At 47.5% G+C, this 21,897-nt stretch overlaps 9 protein-coding genes across 9 annotated transcripts; 6 read left to right on the top strand and 3 right to left on the bottom strand.

Moving 5' to 3' along the window:
- Positions 1 to 1,073: 1,073 nt before the first annotated feature.
- On the top strand, positions 1,074 to 2,504 carry PHATRDRAFT_48580 (predicted protein; the record flags this gene model as incomplete). The annotated part of the gene is made up of 1 exon (XM_002183024.1): positions 1,074 to 2,504. One exon carries the CDS (start codon positions 1,074 to 1,076, stop codon positions 2,502 to 2,504), a length of 1,431 nt encoding a protein of 476 aa, XP_002183060.1.
- Positions 2,505 to 2,592: 88 nt separating this feature from the next.
- PHATRDRAFT_39074 (predicted protein) lies at positions 2,593 to 3,941 on the bottom strand (the record flags this gene model as incomplete). Its single annotated transcript, XM_002183156.1, has 2 exons — positions 2,593 to 3,309; positions 3,375 to 3,941. 2 exons carry the CDS (start codon positions 3,939 to 3,941, stop codon positions 2,593 to 2,595), a joined length of 1,284 nt encoding a protein of 427 aa, XP_002183192.1.
- Positions 3,942 to 6,490: 2,549 nt separating this feature from the next.
- PHATRDRAFT_48581 (predicted protein) lies at positions 6,491 to 7,977 on the top strand (the record flags this gene model as incomplete). Its single annotated transcript, XM_002183025.1, has 4 exons — positions 6,491 to 7,012; positions 7,087 to 7,240; positions 7,266 to 7,542; positions 7,679 to 7,977. Exons 1-4 carry the CDS (start codon positions 6,756 to 6,758, stop codon positions 7,975 to 7,977), a joined length of 987 nt encoding a protein of 328 aa, XP_002183061.1. The 5' UTR covers positions 6,491 to 6,755.
- Positions 7,978 to 8,401: 424 nt separating this feature from the next.
- On the top strand, positions 8,402 to 11,999 carry PHATRDRAFT_39076 (predicted protein; the record flags this gene model as incomplete). Its single annotated transcript, XM_002183026.1, has 2 exons — positions 8,402 to 11,926; positions 11,997 to 11,999. 2 exons carry the CDS (start codon positions 8,402 to 8,404, stop codon positions 11,997 to 11,999), a joined length of 3,528 nt encoding a protein of 1,175 aa, XP_002183062.1.
- A 1,763-nt stretch (positions 12,000 to 13,762) lies between these two features.
- On the top strand, positions 13,763 to 14,068 carry PHATRDRAFT_39077 (predicted protein; the record flags this gene model as incomplete). Its single annotated transcript, XM_002183027.1, has 1 exon — positions 13,763 to 14,068. The coding sequence occupies one exon, from the start codon at positions 13,763 to 13,765 to the stop codon at positions 14,066 to 14,068; it is 306 nt and encodes a 101-aa protein (XP_002183063.1).
- An 845-nt stretch (positions 14,069 to 14,913) lies between these two features.
- Positions 14,914 to 15,324, bottom strand: PHATRDRAFT_15160 (predicted protein; the record flags this gene model as incomplete). Its single annotated transcript, XM_002183157.1, has 1 exon — positions 14,914 to 15,324. A coding segment is annotated over one exon (411 nt), but the record flags the coding sequence as incomplete, so codon positions are not given.
- A 416-nt stretch (positions 15,325 to 15,740) lies between these two features.
- PHATRDRAFT_39079 (predicted protein) lies at positions 15,741 to 16,193 on the top strand (the record flags this gene model as incomplete). The annotated part of the gene is made up of 1 exon (XM_002183028.1): positions 15,741 to 16,193. One exon carries the CDS (start codon positions 15,741 to 15,743, stop codon positions 16,191 to 16,193), a length of 453 nt encoding a protein of 150 aa, XP_002183064.1.
- A 146-nt stretch (positions 16,194 to 16,339) lies between these two features.
- On the bottom strand, positions 16,340 to 16,750 carry PHATRDRAFT_39080 (predicted protein; the record flags this gene model as incomplete). Its single annotated transcript, XM_002183158.1, has 2 exons — positions 16,340 to 16,603; positions 16,670 to 16,750. 2 exons carry the CDS (start codon positions 16,748 to 16,750, stop codon positions 16,340 to 16,342), a joined length of 345 nt encoding a protein of 114 aa, XP_002183194.1.
- A 2,228-nt stretch (positions 16,751 to 18,978) lies between these two features.
- PHATRDRAFT_39081 (predicted protein) lies at positions 18,979 to 19,410 on the top strand (the record flags this gene model as incomplete). The annotated part of the gene is made up of 1 exon (XM_002183029.1): positions 18,979 to 19,410. One exon carries the CDS (start codon positions 18,979 to 18,981, stop codon positions 19,408 to 19,410), a length of 432 nt encoding a protein of 143 aa, XP_002183065.1.
- Between the last annotated feature and the right edge of the window lie 2,487 nt (positions 19,411 to 21,897).

Consider the following 21,897-nt stretch of genomic DNA (forward strand, 5'->3'; position numbering starts at 1 on the left):
TATGGAAAATTCTTTAGTACTGGCAGGGCCGCCCCAAGCGAGGAATATAGCTATTCTGTGAACCAATCTTCCCAAAAATATACTAAGAACACGTTTACGTTCAATATCATTCCTGCAACGTCTCTGCGCTCAAAATCTCATTCAAATCATGAGTTTCTATATCTAGACATTTACACTCCGAGGCCAGAACTCACAAACTATTATCTTTTTTCGCTAAAGTATTACCAAAAAAAGTTTTTCTTCTGTCCGTTATAAAAAGGAAAATCAGCGACTCTAACCATAGACCTTAGATAGGTCGTTCACATTTCCCGGTATTCGAAATCTCCTATTTCAACGGGAAAGCAGTCACTCACTGAAGGAACAACATGTGCACCATAGAATTTCACATACAATGGTCTCAATCTATTTAAGAAATGCCTTCCCGAAGAGGATGCAATATGCATGCTATGCCCAAACGTAAATTTCACAGCTCTACTAGGAAGGAATAGGTCCTCGCTTTAAAGAGTGATACCAGAGGAAGGCTTTGCACCTATTTTGACGCGGGACCGTGCGGAAAGCGTGTCTTTAAAAGAATGCGCGGTTTCCGCAGGCCACTTCGCTCGATCGTTTCTAGGTAGGCCAAATCGCGATCCATTGCTTGTTAGCAAAGTTTGCTTTCCCAGTTAGTGCGAATATTACTTATTGGAACGGTTTCATGACAGAACTGTATTCGGCAAGTAAAAGTGGTCCTTACGCGTTCCGGGGGAACCCGGTTCCGCTGGCCGATAGTTAACAGAGTTTACTGTCAACTGTAAACCAAAAAACGACATCGAGATACGTCGCAACATTCGGGTGCCTAATTCGTAGTTAAATGACTTGTGAGCAAAGGGAACGAACCTCGCCACGACAATTTTTAAGACTGTCGACCCACAAACCTTAAGACGAACCCGAAAGCGCTATCTCTTTCGGGTTCTGATAGTCGTCGCCACCGCACGAAGGTTTCCTATTAAAACGCGTTTATTGGCATAAACTGTGTGGAGACTCGCGTAAACAGATACCTTTCGCTAGATACCTTTTCCTAGAATACAGAGAGCATGATTGCTGCGTCCGCCCTCAAATGCGCATCCTATGAGGGAAGGAGTGGCGTAGCTGCCGCGGTCCGGCTGGTGTCGTCAATGCGTACTCGCAACTCCGAGACGATCGGTGCATTGTCGCCGTACTGCTACGATCACACCCACTTGCCATTGTCTACAACAAGGGCTCAGGCTTTCTCGGCTGCTTCCGCCGTGAGAGACTTTGCAGATCCGCAGGGGGCGGCCCGCAAACACCGTCCGATTTACATCGCGGCGACGAGGCAGCACGTGGGCAAGACCTCGGTCAGTCTCGCACTGATGAAAGGATTGCAGCGCCGTGTTCCCAAAGTAGGTTTTCTAAAACCCGTTGGACAGCATTCCGTACGAATTGCCGAGCTCGACGGCAGTGTCGTGACGGTCGACAAGGACACCGCTTTGATCGTTCAACACTTTGGACTTACACGGCATCAGACATTGCAAGATGCCAGTCCAGTCCTCATTCCGCCGGGGTACACAAAAGATTACGTTGACGGGAAAATTACGCTCGATACTCAACGTGCCTCCATCGGAAAAAGTTTTCAACGCGTCGCTTCCTTTGCCGATATTGTCCTCTGCGAAGGAACCGGACATTGCGCCGTCGGTAGCATCGTAGACGCCAGTAACGCCGCCGTCGCGTCTTGGCTCGGCGCCCGGATGGTCCTTGTGGCCAACGGTGGTCTGGGGAATTCTGTGGACGAACTTGAACTCAATAAGGCCTTGTGCGACAAACATGGGGTTGAGATTGCCGGCGTTATCATCAACAAGGTCTTGCCCGAAAAGTACGAACAGACAAAATACTATCTGGAGAAAGCATTGCACGATCGGTGGGGTATTCCCTTGCTGGGATGCGTTCCGGATCGGGCGTTTTTAGGATGTCCCGCCTTGGCCGATCTAGAGCGTCTCTTCCCCGGCGCGATGTTAGTTTCTGGGCTCGATCATCGACTGCGACATTATACGGTGCAAGATTTGAACCTCGTCGCCACATCGCTCGAAGTCTTTTTGCGCAATCTGCGAACCGATCCCTCCCGCACGCTTTATGTTTGTCACGCTTCCCGAAACGATATCTTGCTCGGCTTCCTTATGGAAAGTCAGCAACGGCCGGACTGGGAAGCCGCGTTAGTTGTCACAGGCTGTCACGATTATCCCGTCAGTGACCAGGTTTTGCAAATCATCACTTCCATGCCTTCGGCCCCACCGGTGCTCTTGGCATCGCCACCGACGCGACAAGTCATGCACGATATACACCACTTTACCCCAAAATTGAATTTTGAGGATGGACACCGCGTCGAAGCCGCTGCCGCTCACTACGAACCCTACATTGACTTCGATCTTCTTTTGTCGAGGGTCGGAACGACGTCTACTGGCTCCTCGAAATCTACGTCGAAAGCCGGCCTTGCAGTCGCAGTGCCGTAGACATAAACACTTGGTCGGGGAGAAGTCCATCGGAACTTGTACAAACGGAAGCTTTAGAAACGCACAGCAGGAGTAGTAAGAATTGATTTCAAGCATCCAGGCTAAGCGTTTGATGCACACATTCTCTATTATGTTGCTTTAGATCTCCGCCATCGCGCCAGCACGACAGTACCCTGCCGCTCCGTAGCCATCGGCACCACGTGGCTGTGACGTAGATAACGACATCCCCATCGAGTTTCCGCAATGTTCGAATCAAGCCATCGATGCGAGCCAACGCTTTAGATACATCACGAATCCGTGCGGGCGGCAGCGGTTTGGCTGTGCCCAGCTCAACATACCCACCGTGTTCCACAAGACCTAAAGTCAGCAGTGTTCCCCTTGCCGGCGTATTCCAAACAGCGCTCGCAAAGTTTACATTGCCGTTTCGCAGTCGACGATATTTGGCTCGGTCCGGGTTTAGCAGAATATTGCGTAAATATGCATGCAATACCGGCCAGTCCAGGTAACAAAGGCGTTGACAGTAAATCAACGTCCACTCGAGAGCTTCGGATTTTGACGTGAGGTGGTTTGCGGTGGGAAAGGGCAGAATAGGATCGTCCACGATGCAGCTGTAGCAGGCCTGTTCTTGAGTAGTCGTGTGTATCACGTCCCGTATCGTAAAGCGATGCATGCCCAATGTCGGATCTTCGGGGTGTACTGTAGGCTGTGATGAATTGGTAGGAATAACACGGTAAGGTATATAATGCAGGATAATGTCGTCAGTGTGGGCGTCCCGAAAGATCCAGGGGTGATCGATCCAAGTCGTCTGGGTCAAAACATGTCCAGGCGCAATTTTTTTCCTTCAGGCGCTTCCGCGCCCTTGAAATTGACCCAAAAGACTTGCAAGTACCGGGACGTCGCGTTGGTCACTTGCAAGTACAAGTCAACCTTACCACGACGGGATCGAGGATTATATGGCGGAATGACAGGAGTGTCGTCAACCCGACCACGAATGTAAACGCGAAATAGAGAGGCTTCTATGTCGCACCAGCATGCAAACCCGGGATGTTCGTCTGTGGCTGTGCGAGCGAATATCGGGGGTCCGGGAGGCTTTGATGTAAGTGAGGAACTACAAAGACTTGAAGAACGCTGTGTCTTTAATCGCGGCGTAACAGTCTTTTGCCTCCCTGAGAATGGCGCCAGACTACTGCAATCTGCATTCACTTCTGGCTGAACGTCCTTTTGCAGTTTCAAGGCTTTCGCCAAATCATCCAAAAGAATTCGATTTGGTGTGGATTTTGAGATGAGATGAGCACTTTGGTTGTTGTTCCGAGAAAGCCACCAAAGGTAGGAGGCAATCGAAATTGCGCAAGTCCACAAAATAGGGACACCTCGCGGCTGGATCGTTTCCTTCCAGATATGCTCAACTGAAGTAGTCCACCAAGGGTCGATGTACATTTACAACAAAAGAGATCCTTCTCAACATTTAACAGAGTTGTTCCGAATTGCAAGCTGTCGACGCAGTTCCGCTTTGGTCTCTGCATATCCAATTACTGCAGAGTTTTGTTTTCAGAGAAATTTACAGTACGCTAAGGATGGTCATTCTCGTGAACAGGGTTTTATGTGTTTGCTCTTCACTTTAACTGTCGAATAACTTTGAATTTTCAAAATCTCCTCTCGCTGACAGCAAGCAATTGCCCGCTGGCATTGACTATGAGTAAAAAAAGGAGGAAATTCCCTATCCGGGCGACGCCTAGCCCGCAATTCCCCTATCCGGGCCAAATCCGAGTTTTTCTAAGTAATATTTTTTGAGCGCGAAGTACCTCTTAAGTAACACAACCATTTAGCATTTTTTCCTTTATATTTGTCTATGATCGTGTAGAGTATATTCCTCATGCATTGGCATCAGTAGCTGTTGGTGGTAAAAATCAATGCCTCCCATCCATTTGTTGCCTTTAAAGCAGTTTGCTTGGAACACTTGCTACCAACTCCTACGTGGTACAATCGCACAAAGTTACAAGTACACCAAGAGAATAAACCACCATGAGGCTAGCAGTCAGTGAAATCTTTCCTTCGTATAATGCTCTCCAGACTGCATGGTTTTCCCACAACCAAGTACTTGAGAAAAACTACAGAATTTTGGAAAACAAATCTGGAAAGTGCTTTCGAGCCAATTGCATTTCAGCGCCTGAAAGGAACTGGAAACAGAACGAAACAATTTGTCAGTGCCACATCAATGCAAGACCTGTGAAAAATAGCGACGGTTGCCTCACTGGAGAGTGGAAAATCTGCTCTTTTCATGGTGTGCACACTTGCTCAGATTATGAGTCCACACGAAAACGCAATTATAAGTGTTCGGTCCTCAATGCGGTTTCTCCGTCATTAAGTGGATATGTTCCAAACCGGAAGAAGCGCATTGGCGCTGCACAACAAGTCAGGGAAATTGCACAAAGATCCAATGGAATACACCTTACAAAATCCCATGCCTATAAGGTTGTAACAGCCAAGCGACGCGATGGAATCGAAGTGCACATTGGGCAGTATTTTTTGCTGACATCCTACTTCCAGCACTTGAAAAGAGCTGATCCAGAAGGTAGCTTTATACTTGAAACACAGCACAGTTTGTGGCAATCTGAATTTAGGCAGTTTCAGCGTTGTTATGTTGCATTTTCATTTGCAAAATATGCCTGGAGTGTGGGATCTATTCGTGTTGTTACCAGTGATGGTACATTCACAACTTCTCCAGTTTTTAATCACATTATCCTGCTGGCTGTTACTCATGATGGTAACAACCAGCTTGTCCTTTTGGCATATGCTATTTGTGATATTGAGAATGAATCCAATTGGACATGGTTTGGAGAGCAGATAGGAAAGGACTTTGAGGGAGCTACTGCCTTTGTGGCAGATTTTGACAAGGGCATACAAAGTCATGCATTCCAATCTCTTGTAAGAAGCATGGGAGCCAAGTTTGGTCGCTGTGTGCGGCACATGATTGCCAATGCACGTGACCATGGCGTCAAACGAAAAATTCCAGATAGTGTTTCTACAGCTGTTTATGCTTTGGCCAAATGTCGGACAAAGGGTGCATATCAAACATCATTGCAATATCTTGAGCATTTGGACAAGGACATTGCTGATTGGTTCCATGAGCGAAAAGAGCAGTTTGCAGCATATTTATTTCTTTTGGAAGGGAAGCCAAGATTTGGAAAGCAGCTTAACAATGCTGCTGAGCAAATGAACAGTGTAATTGAGGAGCTACGACAGCAGCCAATCCTTGATTTGCTTGTTGGATTATCTCAGTGGATGATCAAGAAATTTGTCAAGCATTCTAACCTGTCAAAGCAATGGGCCCAAGAAGGTCTAACACTGACAGCATTTGCTCAAACAAAACACCTCTCCTGCATGCAAGAGGCTAGTAGACGCTCTGTTTTGATCACTTATCATGAAGGAACTCTTTGGAGAGCTCAGGTTGCACACCTACACAACAATACTCCTGGATCTAGATTGGATGTTGAGGTCAATGCAGGAACTTTCCAAATTCAATGTCCATGCCAGTACCAGAATGAGTACGGACGTCCGTGTATCCATGCTATGGCAATTATCATCCATGCTAAGCTTGAACCAAATGACAATAGATGGTACAACTCCCTATATCATTTGGTTACATACAGCCAGATGTATAGCTGGCCTATTCCATCAATTTCCTTGTTGGGAAATTTAATGTTGGAAGAGCTTTTGCCACCAGAACACAAGGTCAGAGGAGGTAGACCCAAGAAAAAACGATATGAATCATCATCAGCAAGGCCAATGACGTGCAGAGCCTGTGGAATAGTTGGTCATACACAGCTTACTTGCCAAAAGCCGAGCACTCAAATACGATACTTGAATCACCGTCAGCAGGCTTTACAATATGCTGAGTCTGAGGCCAAAATGTCTGTTATGTAATGTAAAGATAGTTGTTGCATATTCTAGACTATCATGTTAGGTGTCCTCTATATAATATCATTGTTCATCATTAAGTTGTTCTATTTTATAAGTAAAATTCAATGTAAAGCATGTAAACAAAGGCATCTACCGTAGAGGACCTCCTTCTGGTTTTCTATTTTACTCTGGTTTTCCATGCAAGCATGAGGAGTGTTGCGATTGCGGGGACGCCAAAGCCTGGAACACTGCTGGTTGCAAACAACACCGTCCTCCACCAGCGCTACTTTCCGAAAACGCCACGCATTACCCAGGCAATCCTTTTGAAGCCATCCACGCCAGCCGCCGCAGATGCACACTGCCACCTTGGCCGTTGTGGTCGGAGCCGCCGTACACAGCCTTTTCAATACCGTCAAGTGCGCCGGGATTGGCACCAATCCTGTACAGTGGAGACAACAATGGGCCGTTGAGGTGGTCAAAATTGCCAATGGCATCGTGCATCCCAAAGATTACGCCCGCATCCAACCCAAGGAGCGTCGCGGCAATGACGACAACAGCAACCCCACAATATTGACCCGCCCGTTTCTCTGTCCACCTTCTGGGTGGAGGTCACCACCACCCCTGCCTTCCCAACCGGATTTCATTTGCAACTACAACTCCACAATGATAACGTATCCTCAAGAAGCACAGGCGTCGACCCAACACCGCCACATGCCAAACAACCCCTCCTGCAGCGGTTGGGTGCCATGGCAAGCATGACTACAGATGGTGCGGACAACACAATGAATTGTGCGGACTGGTGGAAAAAGCGTGCAGAACACGTTGACGGCATTGGTGTACGCGTTTGATACCGCTTCGCAGAAACAGCAAGAGGCGGACCGGATCACGTCAAGTCTCTTTCTGCTTTGCTTGCCTGGCTTGCAACTGGTCAGCGGCGTCGGCACGATTTGTCTGGATCAACTCGAGGCACGTCAGTATGATTTTGAACATACGGCTTCCGGGATGGATGATGCGGAAGAAGATTTCGTCCATCAGCCGTCGAACGATAGCTTGTTGCCGGCCTTGACGTACGTGGCGGGAGACCATCCTCTCATGACATCCTTACTAGCGGCTCCGGACGACTGCTTTTGGATTCCCGGTCGACCCGTCACAAGCGGCTGCCGCATATGCTGTGCAATTTAGATTACGTTATTGAGACACTCGGTACTGCGATTCGACTTCTCTTACCACGACGCTTTCTGGTATATCACGGGCCATGTCAACTGGAATGACAGTTTTGAATACCGGTTCGCGCGATGGCGCGCACTACTTGGGTCGTGGCACCCAAGGCGAGCCTGTCGAAACTAATCTTGTGTGTTTGGCCACAAATCCCGACACGGATGGTTTTGGACAGGCGCAATCTCAGTTGAGTATTCAGAAACATGATGTGACTGTTTCGGGACTCGATCGTTACCATGCTAAGAAGCATGGTAACTATGATGAATGTGCCCACGGTGCCGTGTATAACACCGTGGAGAATAGTGAAACGGACCACGATGGCGCTTGGCAGATCGTGGGGCCGAATGGAAAGTGAACAGATTAGCTCTTTAGTTTAGAGTTTATAAATCTTAACAACGATTGTGTGAAAACCATATTCGTTAGTTCGTATCTCTTCGTTAGGAGCCAGACGAGTCTTGATCACCTCGTGCTGTCTTCAGAAGCCAGGAGATACTTGACCGTTGTCAGATTAACAGTCTTGATTTGCTAATCACTTTGCTCCCGTTTGTTGGGTATTGCCTGGTTCTGTGACAGAACGGCAATAAGGCAACCCATTGGGTAAGACCAGTGGCTTTGTTGTTGTTGTTGTTTCGATCTGCTGACGAGTCGATCGGATAATTGTTGTCTCGCTTGTCCTTGGTGCACGAGATACTGTGTTTGTCTCGTTTGTCCTTGGTACACGAGATACTGTTGTGTGAATGGCCCGACAGTTGCGTTCGAGAATCATTCCTGCTTTGACCATGGATCCTCTCGAGCATGTCCTTGTGAACCTTTTGGGAGCGACAACGCTGGATTCGTCGTACCGTCGGTTCTTTGAAGAGTATGGCATTACTCAGGCCAGTGAATTGGCCTCAATCACTGAACATCGTCTTGCAACGGTGTCTTACGGCGTCTTGACCCCTGCTGTGGGAGACGGCCCTGCTGCAATTGTTCGTACATTCCTTCCGCCTGCGCAACAGGACCGGATTTTGAAGATTGTACAATGGTTCCTTTCGAAAGGCACCAATGTGACAAACGACACCTGGCTTGAACTTACCTCTGATGTTCTCGAGTATTGGCAACCCGCCTCTGCTACTGTTGCCCCAGCTACTCCTGTTGGATCGGATGCTCGAAGTTCCTTTGTTGAAAGTGCTGCCGCGAAATTTCGGAAGACGATCAAAAATCATTCCGTCCCGTATCCAAAGTTCAGTGAAGACCGTTTTTGGGTCACTTGGAATACGAATATTCGTATCAAGCTCCGTATTCATGGTGTTCAGTTGGTACTTGACCCGGATTATTTGCCTGAGACCGTCGACGAGACGGATACGTTTGTTGAAATGCAGAACTTTGTCTTTGGCGTTTTCAACGATATTTTGTTGACCCCTCGTGCGCGTGGAATCCTCCACAAGCATGTGGATGAGCTGGATGCTCAGTCGGTCTACCGCGACCTTGTTGCCTCGTACGGCAAAGGTATTAACGCGCAGATCACGGCCACATCCATTGAAACGAAACTTACTTTGTATTCATTTGCGACTTCAAAGAGCAAGACCTGTGTTGCTTTTTTGACGACCTGGCGCAATTTGATTTACGATCTTGAACGGATCAACGAGTTCCCTTTGCCGGATCACCAGAAGAGCGTACGACTGAAGTCAGCTGTCCGTTCCCATCCGCAATTGAAACTTTTCCTCGGAAATGTTCAACTTTACTCTCGTACCCATGTGGGTAAGAGTGCTGATGATTCCGATTTCGAGTATGTTTATGATTTGATGCTTGAACATGCAACTGATATTGATCAGACCGATTTGGAAGACCGCGGTAACAACCGTGGTGGACGCTCAGCAAACAATGCGAAGTTCCAGTCTTCTTCCAAGAAGAAAACTAACAAACCGATTGGTAAGAAGCACAAGAATTATGTGCCTCCTGAGAAGTGGAATGCTCTCTCTCCCGAAGAGAAGCGGACCATTATGGATCAACGAGGACCTCGCCCTGCTCCAGCCCCTGCCCCTGCCTTATCGGTGAACGCCGCTGCCACTCAGCCCCCTCCTACGGTGTATGTCAGTGACTCGACGGCTGTTGACAACCAAAGCCTTGCTTCGACCCACGTCCCACCTGCTGCTGGACCTGGTCACCTGCTTCGTTCGCTCATTTCGAATTCAGCTGCCCGCCAGCACTCTGCCCCATCGAATGGAGCCACGTCTGACTCTTTTTCGGTCAATGGGACCACCTATCGCCGCGAAGTGAACCGTGCTTCTGTGCAGTACCGTCTTTCCACTCACGATGTTTCGTTGAATAAGGACTCTTTGGTCGATGGTGGTGCCAACGGTGGCCTTAGCGGCTCAGACGTAACCGTTATTTCGCAATCCCTGTCAGAGGCAACTGTCTCTGGAATTGGAAATTCGGAATTGACCAACCTCCGTTTGTCAACAGTGGCCGGACTCATTCACACGACGGATGGTCCCATTATTGGTGTGTTTCACCAGTATGCTCATCTTGGTACTGGTAATACCATCCACTCGTGCAACCAAATGCGCTCCTGGGGAGTCACGGTTGACGACGTCCCTCGTACTTTTGGTGGCAAACAGCGTATTGTCACGTCCGATGGTCGTTTTGTCATCCCGCTTTCGGTTTCTGGCGGACTCACTTACTTGTCTATGCAGGCCCCTACCGAGGAGGACCTGGACACTTTCGAATGGGTGCCTTTTACCGCTGACAACGAGTGGGATCCAAATAGTCTCTCTTCTCCTGCCGCTGCCGACGATGACCTCAGTTTGCAGCTTCCTGTCGGCCATGTTCCGTTCCGTGACGAACGCATCAACAACTTTGGTCTCCTTGCGCATTCCGCGGCAGTCAGTCGATCCCCTTTGAATGTCGATGCTTTGCAACCCAATTTTGGATGGGTTCCCAGTGCTCGTATCGCTCGTACGTTTGAAAATACCACGCAATTTGCTCGTGCCGATGCCCGTTTGCCCTTGCGCAAACACTTCAAATCGCGTTTCCCTGCTGCCAATGTCTCTCGTCTGAACGAAATTGTGGCAACCGATACTTTTTTCTCGGATACCCCTGCGGCCGATGACGGCATTTTTAACCATGGTGGGGCTACGATGGCCCAACTTTTCGTTGGAAAAAGTTCGCAAATCACCTCTGTCTTCCCGATGAAGCGCGAGTCTCAGTTTGCCCATACTTTCGAGGATTTTATCCGTACCCATGGTGCTCCCGATGCCCTCCTCAGCGACAATGCCCGTGCTCAGATCGGTAAGCAGGCACTTCAGATCTTGCGCATGTATGCGATCGACGACATGCAGTGCGAGCCGCATCATCAGCACCAAAATTACGCGGAACGCCGCATTCAAGAGGTGAAAAAGATGGTGAACACAATCATGGATCGTACAAACACTCCTCCTGAATATTGGTTGCTCTGCTTATTTTATGTGACCTACTTGCTCAATCGCCTCTCTGTCGAAAGCTTGAATTGGCGTACCCCGCTTCAGGTTGCCCATGGACAGCGTCCCGATATTTCTGCTTTGCTCCTTTTTCGTTGGTTTGAGCCCGTTTATTATTACGACCCTGACCATGCGTCTTTCCCATCGCATTCTCGCGAGAAAACTGGTCGTTGGATTGGTGTCGCCGAACATAAAGGTGATGCGCTGACTTATTGGATTTTGACAGACAATACTCACCAGGCCATTGCTCGTTCTGTTGTTCGTCCAGCCAATGTCGATAATGGTTTGAAAAACCATCGTGCTGCGGATTCCTCTCCCGATGGTGGGGAGCCCTCGAATCCTAAGCCCATTGTCTTGGCTACGAGTGACCTACGCCATGACGCTACGATTGATCCATCTTTTGAGAAATCCCATGCATTCTCTCCTGACGAATTGATCGGCAGATATTTGATTCGTGAAGCCCCTGACGGCCAGAGCCATCGAGCCCTTGTTGCTCGTAAAATTATTGATGCCGACTCCGATAACCACCAGGCAATCCGCTTCTTGTTGCAAATTGATGAAAAGGATGCTGACGAGATCATTTCGTACAATGAACTCTCCGATTTGATGGAAGCCCAACAATCAGAGCCCGCTACGAACGGAAATATCGAAGATCATTTCAAGTTTACTAGTATTATTGGACACCAAGGCCCTTTGCAACCGACCGATGCGGGCTACAAGGGATCCTCTTGGAATGTTTTGGTTCAATGGGAAGATGGTTCCCAGTCGTACGAACCTCTAATTGAAATGGCAAAGGACGATCCAGTCACACTCGCGATGTACGCGTCTGACAACGATCTTCTTAACGTGCCCGGGTGGCGCCGCTTCAATCGTCTGCTTCGCAACCGTGATGACTTCAATCGATCTGTTTCGTTAGTGAAACAACGCAAGGGAGACCCAATTTTCAAGTTTGGCGTCCTTGTCCCTCGTAATTCTCGTGAAGCCCTGAAATTTGACGCTAACGCCGGTAATACTCGTTGGGCCGATGCCATGGAGCTCGAACTGGCTCAGCACCGTGAGTATAAAACGTACAAGGACCTCGGTCAGGGCGCAGCCAAACCTGGCCCTGGATACCAGCGGATCAATGTTCATTTCGTGTTTGATGTGAAGCAGTCACTCAAATACAAGGCCCGGCTCGTCGCCGGTGGACACATGACGGCGCCTCCGAAGGACAGTGTTTATTCCGGTGTTGTATCCCTTCGGTCCATTCGTCTCGCTCTTCTTGCTGGTGAGGTAAATGGACTGGAAACGTGGGTTGGTGACATTGCGGTCGCCTACTTAGAGGCATACACGAAGGAACAGGTGTATTTTGTTGCCGGTCCTGAGTTTGGGGAGCTTTCTGGGCATACCTTGCTCATTGACAAGGCCTTGTATGGCCTACGTACTAGTGGAGCCCGTTTCCATGAGCGTCTCTCGGACTCCCTCCGTACGATGAATTTTATTCCTTGCAAAGCGGACCCCGACCTCTGGATGCGTGACTGCGATGACCATTGGGAGTATGTATGCGTATACGTCGACGATATTGCATGCGTCTCACGAAACCCCAAGGCCTTTTTTGATTCCCTTGTTTCAGACCATCATTACACTCTGAAGGGTGTAGGCCCTCCAACTTACTTTCTTGGTGGTGATTTTACTCGCGACAGTAAGGACAATACTCTCGCAGTTGGTGCGAAAACATACGTGAAACGTATTATTTCGAACTACAAGACCTCCTTTGGTACGGAGCCCAAGTTGTACTCGTCTCCTCTCGAGAACGGTGACCATCCGGAAGTCGACGCTTCGCAACTCCTTGATTTCGGTTCGATAAAATTGTATCAGTCCCTCATCGGTGCCCTCCAGTGGGCCATCACTCTCGGGCGCTTTGACATACAGTGTGCCGTCATGACGATGGGACGCTTTCGTGCTGCCCCTCGTGAAGGACATTTGAATCGTCTCCGTCGTATCATCGGATACCTCCGTCGATACCCTGATGCTGCCATTCGTTTTCGTACTGGAATTCCCAACCATGAGGCTCGGGGAGACGTCCCTCAACACGACTGGATGTACTCAGTGTACGGTAAATCGAGTGACGAGGACTCTCCGACAGGCGTTCCTCCTGCTCGTGGTAAGCCCATGCGCATTACTACCTTTGTTGATGCTAACTTGTACCATGATTTGACTACAGGCCGTGCCACAACTGGTGTCTTGCATTTGGTTAATCAGACTCCTGTGTCTTGGTTTTCCAAACGGCAGTCTACAGTTGAAACGGCTACGTACGGTTCAGAGTTTGTTGCTGCTCGTTTGGCTACAGAACAAATTATTGACATGCGTCTTACGCTACGTATGATGGGTATTCCTTTGGACGGTCCCGCTTGGCTCCTTGGCGACAATCAGAGCATTGTTACCAGCTCTACGCTTCCTCATTCCGTTCTTTCTAAACGACACAATGCCCTTGCGTACCACCGCGTCCGTGAGGCGATTGCTTTTGGGATCATGCATTTTTTATGGATTGAGGGCAAAGACAACGCTAGCGATGTGTTGACCAAACCTCTCGGTCATGCAGTTGCTTGGCCTTTGATTCAGCCTTTGTTGTTTTGGAAAGGTGAGACGAAATCTCCCGCTTGTTCTGTCTCGAGTACCTCACAGTGGGGAGTGTCAACTGGAATGACAGTTTTGAATACCGGTTCGCGCGATGGCGCGCACTACTTGGGTCGTGGCACCCAAGGCGAGCCTGTCGAAACTAATCTTGTGTGTTTGGCCACAAATCCCGACACGGATGGTTTTGGACAGGCGCAATCTCAGTTGAGTATTCAGAAACATGATGTGACTGTTTCGGGACTCGATCGTTACCATGCTAAGAAGCATGGTAACTATGATGAATGTGCCCACGGTGCCGTGTATAACACCGTGGAGAATAGTGAAACGGACCACGATGGCGCTTGGCAGATCGTGGGGCCGAATGGAAAGTGAACAGATTAGCTCTTTAGTTTAGAGTTTATAAATCTTAACAACGATTGTGTGAAAACCATATTCGTTAGTTCGTATCTCTTCGTTAGGAGCCAGACGAGTCTTGATCACCTCGTGCTGTCTTCAGAAGCCAGGAGATACTTGACCGTTGTCAGGCCACGTATGGAGCCAAAACGACGCGGCACAGTAGAGGCGCGTTGAAAAGTTGCCCCCCCCCCCCCCCCACACACACACACATTGTGATTCACTTGTGCCAAGTACTGACTGCATCAAACCAACAGCTACTGATGCCAATGCATGAGGAATATACTCTACACGATCATAGACAAATATAAAGGAAAAAATGCTAAATGGTTGTGTTACTTAAGAGGTACTTCGCGCTCAAAAAATATTACTTAGAAAAACTCGGATTTGGCCCGGATAGGGGAATTGCGGGCTAGGCGTCGCCCGGATAGGGAATTTCCTCTAAAAAAAGGTACCGGTGTGTTTTTACCATTAACAGTAACATCGCATTGCTACATGCAGCTAATACCCCCGCATTCCAAACCGATTGATTAGGTAAAGCATAGCTGCAATTTTTGAATGGCATTTTATAAATCCCTTTGATGGCCGAATGTACGAAACTAAGTGTAAGACGTCAAAGGATCAGCTCTTCCCCATCATTCACTGTCAAGCCACACTTCAATCAAAGATACAGAACTACCATGGGACTATACTTGTTTTGATCGAGAAAAATCCTGATACTTATCCATTGATCGATTCTGCAAGACCGTCATGGTGCCAGGTGGGAGCTCTACGCAGGCCGGGGCAATCCACCGGAACTCAGGTCGACGGGGAACATCCAAACGGGTAAAGGGGGGAATCACGGTGTCGGGGCCTAGTGTCACGTTATCGGCAATCACGCAGCAATCTTTAACAATTACACGTTCTCCTATCGTGACGTTGTTACCTATACAGCAAAAACTACCGATAGCAGCCGCCTGAATCATGCAATTACTTCCAATGATTGTGTGAGAACCAATTATCATAGGAATGTAAGTAGTTGATGAGTCAATGGGGATCATTAGCTGTGGTTGGGGAGCAGGCCTCAGCGTTGTACCGGATTCGACATAAACGTAACGGCCGATGCGCACCAGAGCGAGGTCTCCATGAATTGCTGTCTCGGCTTCCAATACCGTTCGACCTTTTATTTCTACTTGTCTCGATCCGTGAATGGTTGCACTTCGACTAATATGGTTGTGTGTTGTTGTCTTGATATATCCAACCTGCGTCGAGACTTCCGCTGGCGGTGTCGCATCATAAGCAGATCCAGCATTGACGTTGGCCATGGTACATTCAGAGAAGTTGCTTTGTCTTCACAGTCAATATGCGACTGATAGATGCAGAGATGGAGCGAATTGTTGATGTAACAGTTGGTCGGCTGGACGGGCGGGCAGACCAAGTCGAGAAAAAGTGGTCAGGAGGAAAATTTTAAATTACAGTTAGTACCTATTTAACTTTTGAAATCGTACCCGAATCCTCATTCCCAAGATGTATTTTCTGATGAACCAGCTACTAGCTCTAGATGGACGAGTGAAAAACTGCATCGCCTCGACAGATACTTTTCGGGGGCTTGACTTCGTCTACAAGGATAAGGAGCTTTACTTGACCGACCTTAATCCGTATCTCTATGATAATGCCTCATTCGCTTTTCGTGTACGGCACGCTGATGGCACCTGAAGTAGTCAAGACCCTGATTGGTCGCGTGCCGCCCTCAATGCCGGCCATATTAAAAGGCTACATAAGGCATCCTGTCATCGGCCACGTATTTCCCGGTCTGATTAAATGCAGGGACGACAACGTGTGCACCGAAGGGCTGATGTACCATGAATTAGACTACAAAGAAATGAGAGTGCTCGATTGGTTTGAAGATGTCGAATACACGCGAACAAATATCGAGGTTCAACTCGTTGGCGATGACAGCTTGAATATCGAAACCACACAAGTGTACGTTTGGACCAACCCTGGATCAGATCTAGATGTAGCGAAATCATGGGTCTATCGAGAGTTTAGGGAAAATAGGTTGGATTGGTATTTGAAAAATACGGTAAAGCCCTGTCGTCACGGCTTGGATGAACTTAATTACTAAAGAGGCAAGATAGCGCTGAGAGGGGGGAAGTCGTCTCTCAGGCCCTCATTAAAAATACTGCGATGCATTGATGAACTTCATTCATTTGGGTCCATGTTCCGCTAGGTTGACAACCTCAAGCGCTAGAAAAGGCCGCCCATTCTACTCTATTTGACTCGCTTTTTCGTGGCCAGTCCCGCACCCAACAAATCGTCCAAATTGTCTTTCTTTTTGGCGGGGACTTTCTTACCAGCAACTGTGCTCCCAACTGTTGCAGTGCATTGACTCTGTGAGTCTTGTTCCTTAGCCTTTTTCGCGGCAACCTTGGCCTGCAATTTCGCCGCGTCATCCATATTTCGTTGCAATGGATTACCGCCCTGAAAAGGAGCAGCAAAGTTAGCATCATCTGCGTTACAGTTATCCACTGAATTCTATCTGAAAAAGGTTTTGTATTACAAGCACTCGCGCAGTTCAATACTTAAGGGATGCCAGCTTACCCGAGCTTCTTGTCTGGCCTTGTCTTGTAATTTTTTCTGGTTTTTTTCTCGATCACGTTCTCGCTTGTCTCCGCGTGACATTTTTCCGCGTAATGGAGTTGTGCTCTAGGATAAAGTGAAACAAAATGCTAACCGTAGGGAAAGCAAGCCGTCGGAAAGTGAATAATGAATGCAAGAGACCCCTCGCTTGATGTGAGCCACAGTTTCATGGATTGACCGTGGAGGTAACTTCCGTCTTGTAATAGAGGGAGGGACAACACCTCCGACTATGGGGGGGTTCTCTCGATATGGCTCTTAGAAAGTGTCGAAATGAAGGACATTTACTATTATTTGTACGGAGTCCAGGCTATGTCTAGGGTACGTTTGAAATGTTTGCTACTTATGACAAAATGCGTGTTTGTTGGGACAATCCTTTTGGCATACCGTGAAATATACGTATATCAAAAATCGTTCTACCCTCATGAATCATGTATCATCTCGGGCAACCATTCGCAGTATCGTAAACAATTTCACGAGGCGAGTTTCTTGGTTTGCATATTTGAACACAGTTTTGTATTCATTGCAGCAGTACGTAATACCTAGAGACTGACAGCCACCGAAGATAGAGATTGGATATAAGACAGAAAAGCGACTAACATAAGCTGAACTGAAACGAGATACCGTTTCATCGGAAGGCGTTACCGAGCAGGAACACCGTAGCAATTCCCCAAAGAGGATCAACTATGTATTCAATTACATCAACCAACTCCCCTCCAACTCAACTCATCCCACCAGCGACCAAAGCAACCGTCCTATAGTGTATCTCGGCCACTTCGTCGTCCAGGGTATAATTTTGCAACAGCGAGATCGAAAGGCCATTGAGGATGGCAATTTTTACAGATATTCTAGACTGTGGATTGGCGAGCCACTCTAAATGCTTGCCTCCCTTTCCAATTCCCAGTCCGCTTTGCGGGAATTTTCCGTAATTTTAAATCGCACGTCCGAATGACAAAGAGTTGCACACAGAAATCAAGTTTAAAGAATGGATATATCAGTAAGACAAGGAGAAAACAAACGGGTTCAATGGTAATCACCAAGGAAGATCTGCAATCTGAGCTAGGCAACTGTAATCAGCTGTTGGAATAACTTGACGAGGTTGCTCATGTACAACGGCAGTATCTGCAGTCAGAAGGGCCAAAAGTTGTGTATGGCTGCTTGCTGGATGTACTTCGTGATCTCGCAAGTTCTGAGTAAGGTTTGATAGGGGAAACTAAGTAGAATCTGATGATACGATGTATTTGAAAACACACTCAGCGACAATTATTGATTGGGATAACGAGACGTCGGAGCATGAAGCTAAAGTGCTCAAAATTTACAATTCGAATACGCTCTTTGGCATGACAACCAAACAAGCGGTCATTTCCAACAAGCCTCGAAATCGATCGTCGTGTAGTTGGTCTTCCAAAAGGGCACCCGCCTTTGCACGCTGTTTTAGGAATACAAGTTTTTAAGGAAGATGGTTCTATTATAGGAATGCTCGGCATTGTAAACAAACTGAACGCTTACGATGAGCTCGATATCGATTTTCTGGAGCGGTTTACGGCTACCTGTTGTAAATTGATCCAAGCGTACTGGCAGATTGAAGGGAACCAAGATTTTTAGGGGCACTAGAACAAAGAGTGCAAGAGCGTACCCAAAAACTTCAGCTGGCAAATCACGATCTGGCCTTGGCCAACCGAAGAGTTCGCAAGGCATAAACTGCGCAACTACATCACTTTGCGTATATAAGGCGCGAGATACGGACACCACTGAATTGCATCGTTGGACTTTCAAGCTGATGAATGTTCCGGACTTGTCTCCGACGCAAGAAGATTCAGTTCGCATTATTGTCAGCAGCTCCAATCTGCTACGGACGGTTGATGTCTTGGACTATCCCACCCTCGAAAGCGGATTCATATATATTCAGAAACAAAAATCAGACCTGCAGGACACTGCAGCTTCAGTAGTTCACACAATTGAAAGCAAGGGTGAAAGTGACGTGTCGATATTCACATACTATGCTCCGAATGTATCTGAACAGCTGGAAACGGATAGTCGAAGGCTCCAACAACTGATGTACAATTTGCTGGGAAATGCTGCCAAATTCAATGGCAAATGGGGTGTCGTTGAGTTTTCTTTAACGATGCAAACCTTGTCATCACGTGAGACTGAAGAGGGGCGACGAAAAAAATCTAGACGAAGATAGTGTTTTCGTCCCTTGGTCGACAGTTGCTACGCCTAGCTAGTACTTGCCCTTTCTTCGAACGTGTGGGAATATATAGCTGTAAAATATGTCGAATGTTCGGCCTGTCCCCGTCAACGCTGTGTCGCTTCTCGAGCCGTCAAAAGCACGTTTTCGCGTTTCTATAAAAGATTATGGGAGGAGAATCGAGAAGAAGGTTTTTCAGCGTATTCTTCTTCCGTTTCAACAAGCAAATGTGGAAACGGAGCGCTTGCCTGGGGGGCCCGGGCTTTACCTCGCAGCTTCCGCCAAGCTGGTTCATGCTTTGGGTGGTTTTGTTTCTGTTGACAGCGTTGTCGATGAAGGGACTGAGTTGACAGTAAATTTTGCTTTTGTTGACAATTTTGAACCAGGTCGAACTATTGCAACAGCTTTGAGTGATGCAACGATTTTTTCGTGGGCTCCGACATATGGCAAGCGGACCATGTGCAATGCACGCTCCGACATCATCACATTACTTTCGTCTGCTGCAAAGAGCTGACTTAAGTTCTACAAACTGTCGGTGAGCGTAAGCCTTGTAGTGCTCTTCTCCTAGTACGGGATGACTCCATCAACAATATATTTCTTAGAATTTTGCAGATGCAACCATTCGTATTGGTCCAAATTACAGTATTTCTGAAGCTCAGGAACATCGTCGCTCTTTAAAACAGATCTTGCCCTCAGTGCTAATCTGCTCAATGGAAAAGCATGCATGCGAGTTGTCAAGTTCTTCCAGCTACCCTTACAGCTAATCGCCTACATTGAAGCTCAGTGCCCGCTCAGCTATGCAGTATAAAATTTTGCGAATTCTTATCGCCGAGGCCAAAATTTTCAACCAAAAAGTCCTCAACAGACTTCTAACAAGGCTGGTACTTGTATATGTTTCTATAGTAAATAGCGGCCTAAACGCGTTGCGCAAGAGGCGGCAGGTGGATTCGGTTTTTTCTTACTGATGTGCAGATGCCCGTGATGGGGATCGAGGCTTGTCAAAGGATCTCACAACGAAAGAGTTGCGACAGAAATGCAAAAATCGTATTTGTAACAGCATGTATATCAAGTGAATTCGACCGCGATTGTCGAAACGTTGGAGCAGAAGCTGTTTTACTCAAACCTTTGAGCACAGAAGAATTGGACGCTTTACTCTAAGCAATTTGCCTGTAGTTTGTGGTTGCATTTATTGTAAAGCACTCTATCTTTCTGCAACGAGATTCTTCTAGCTTACAGTTAAGGCTTCATGAAAAGGTCTCAAATGGTAGAGGGTAGATTTTTAGTATTACATTTGACTTGGAGCTTGCCGTCCCGTATTTACTGTTAGCTCTGCTTGCATTCCTGAGTATTCTCCGTGCTGTCAGGAAAATGCTCTCCAAGACCTGGTTTATAGGGCTCCTTTCGGGTGGATCCAAGGCGGGCCTTTGGAACTGACGAAAATACCGACTTATGATTGCTCGTGTTCTCCTTCTCTGCTGTGGCGGCCTGACAGTGTACAATTTTGGAGTCGACGCCATCTGTTTTGTTCCGAGGCCGTCTACTGCACGAGCGAAGATCTCTATCGTCACCATTTGTCTGCTTCAAGCGCAAAATCGTCAGCTCTGCCTTGGCCTTTTGAAGATTTTTCTTCGACGCCTTGAGGTCGGTCATCAACTGCAGGTTTTCCTGTTCCAAAAATCGAACTTCTTGGCCCCTTTCCATTTCCGTCGATTCGGTGGCTTTTAAGTTTTCTCTATTACGAGCTGCGAGCTTTTCCTTGAGCTCAGCTTCCTTCCGAAGGAGCTGATCTAGTTTTGATCGCAAGGAAAGATTTTGTGTTCGTATATTTTCAAGCTCCAGAAAATTAGATGTAGCTTTGGTCTCAGATTTCGAAAAAGATTCACATTCTTGCTCCAGTGAAGCAAGTTTGTCGCAGATAGAAACAACTGCACGAGAAATATCGTCGCCGTCAAGAGCATTGCTTGATCGTAAAACCCCTATCACCTCAGCCTTTTCCTCCTCAAGACGCTGACAGTGTGCAGCATACTTTCGCAATTTACTCTCAAGTGCTTCCTTCCCAAATCGCAACTCCGCAAGCTCTGACTGGTTTGCCACACTTGGGACAGCCAATTTTTGACGCTCGTGGAAAGCTTTCACCTGTCTTTCGGTTTTGGCTAACTTTTTCTTGTACTCAAGATTTTCCGCCTAAAATTAGTCAAGCAAAACAAATAAGGACGATGAACTTAACATCACCATACGTAAGATTGTCTTACCTTCATCTTCTTCAGAGCAGTCACCTGTTCTTTAGTTAGCTTGACAGCTGATAGCTTCTTGATCCGTTCGTCTTTGGACTGTAACTCGATTTGAAGCTCAGTCACAAGTTTATGCAAAGTATCAACTTCTGCATTTGCAATGGGCTTCTTGTTCAGCGCTTCTCTTAGCTTTACCCCGAGTACAGCAATTTCATTCTCTAGTTCGCGATTTTTGCCGTCTAGGTCCGAGACTCTGTAAGTAAGAGCATCAAGTTCTTGGAAAAGGGACGCATTCTTGGTTTCTAGCTCTTTTGCTTTGCTCGCCCTTTCATTTCTTTCCAAAAACTCTGTTCGCATCTTCTTTAGTTCACGAGTGAGGATATCAACTTGGGAGTCCACTTCAGCATCACGACGTCTTGCTGAACGCTTCAATCGCGCGTTTTCATTTTCAAAAGCAGCAAGCTTACTTTCAACTTGAATGACTTCCTCCAGTCTGAGCTTATGTTGATCCCGGAGCTCTTCGTTAGCCTCCCTCGCTGCGTACGCCTCTGCCTCCGACTTCTTTAGTGCCAGTCGTAGTTCTCCACAGTCACGGCGCAGTTGATGCATTGTTGCCTCGGCCTCCTGGATCAACGCACGTTGCTCTTCGCCACGAAGCTCTTTCTGCTCAGCTTGGAATTGGACGTGCGCAGACCTTTCGTTTTGAAGTGTCTGGCGAAGGACAAGTAACTCTTTGTGTTCTTCACCAATGCTCTGGCTGTCTAAGATGG

Source organism: Phaeodactylum tricornutum, chromosome 18 (assembly GCF_000150955.2).
Source record: "Phaeodactylum tricornutum CCAP 1055/1 chromosome 18, whole genome shotgun sequence".
In the NCBI taxonomy this organism is placed as follows: domain Eukaryota; phylum Bacillariophyta; class Bacillariophyceae; order Surirellales; family Neidiaceae; genus Phaeodactylum; species Phaeodactylum tricornutum.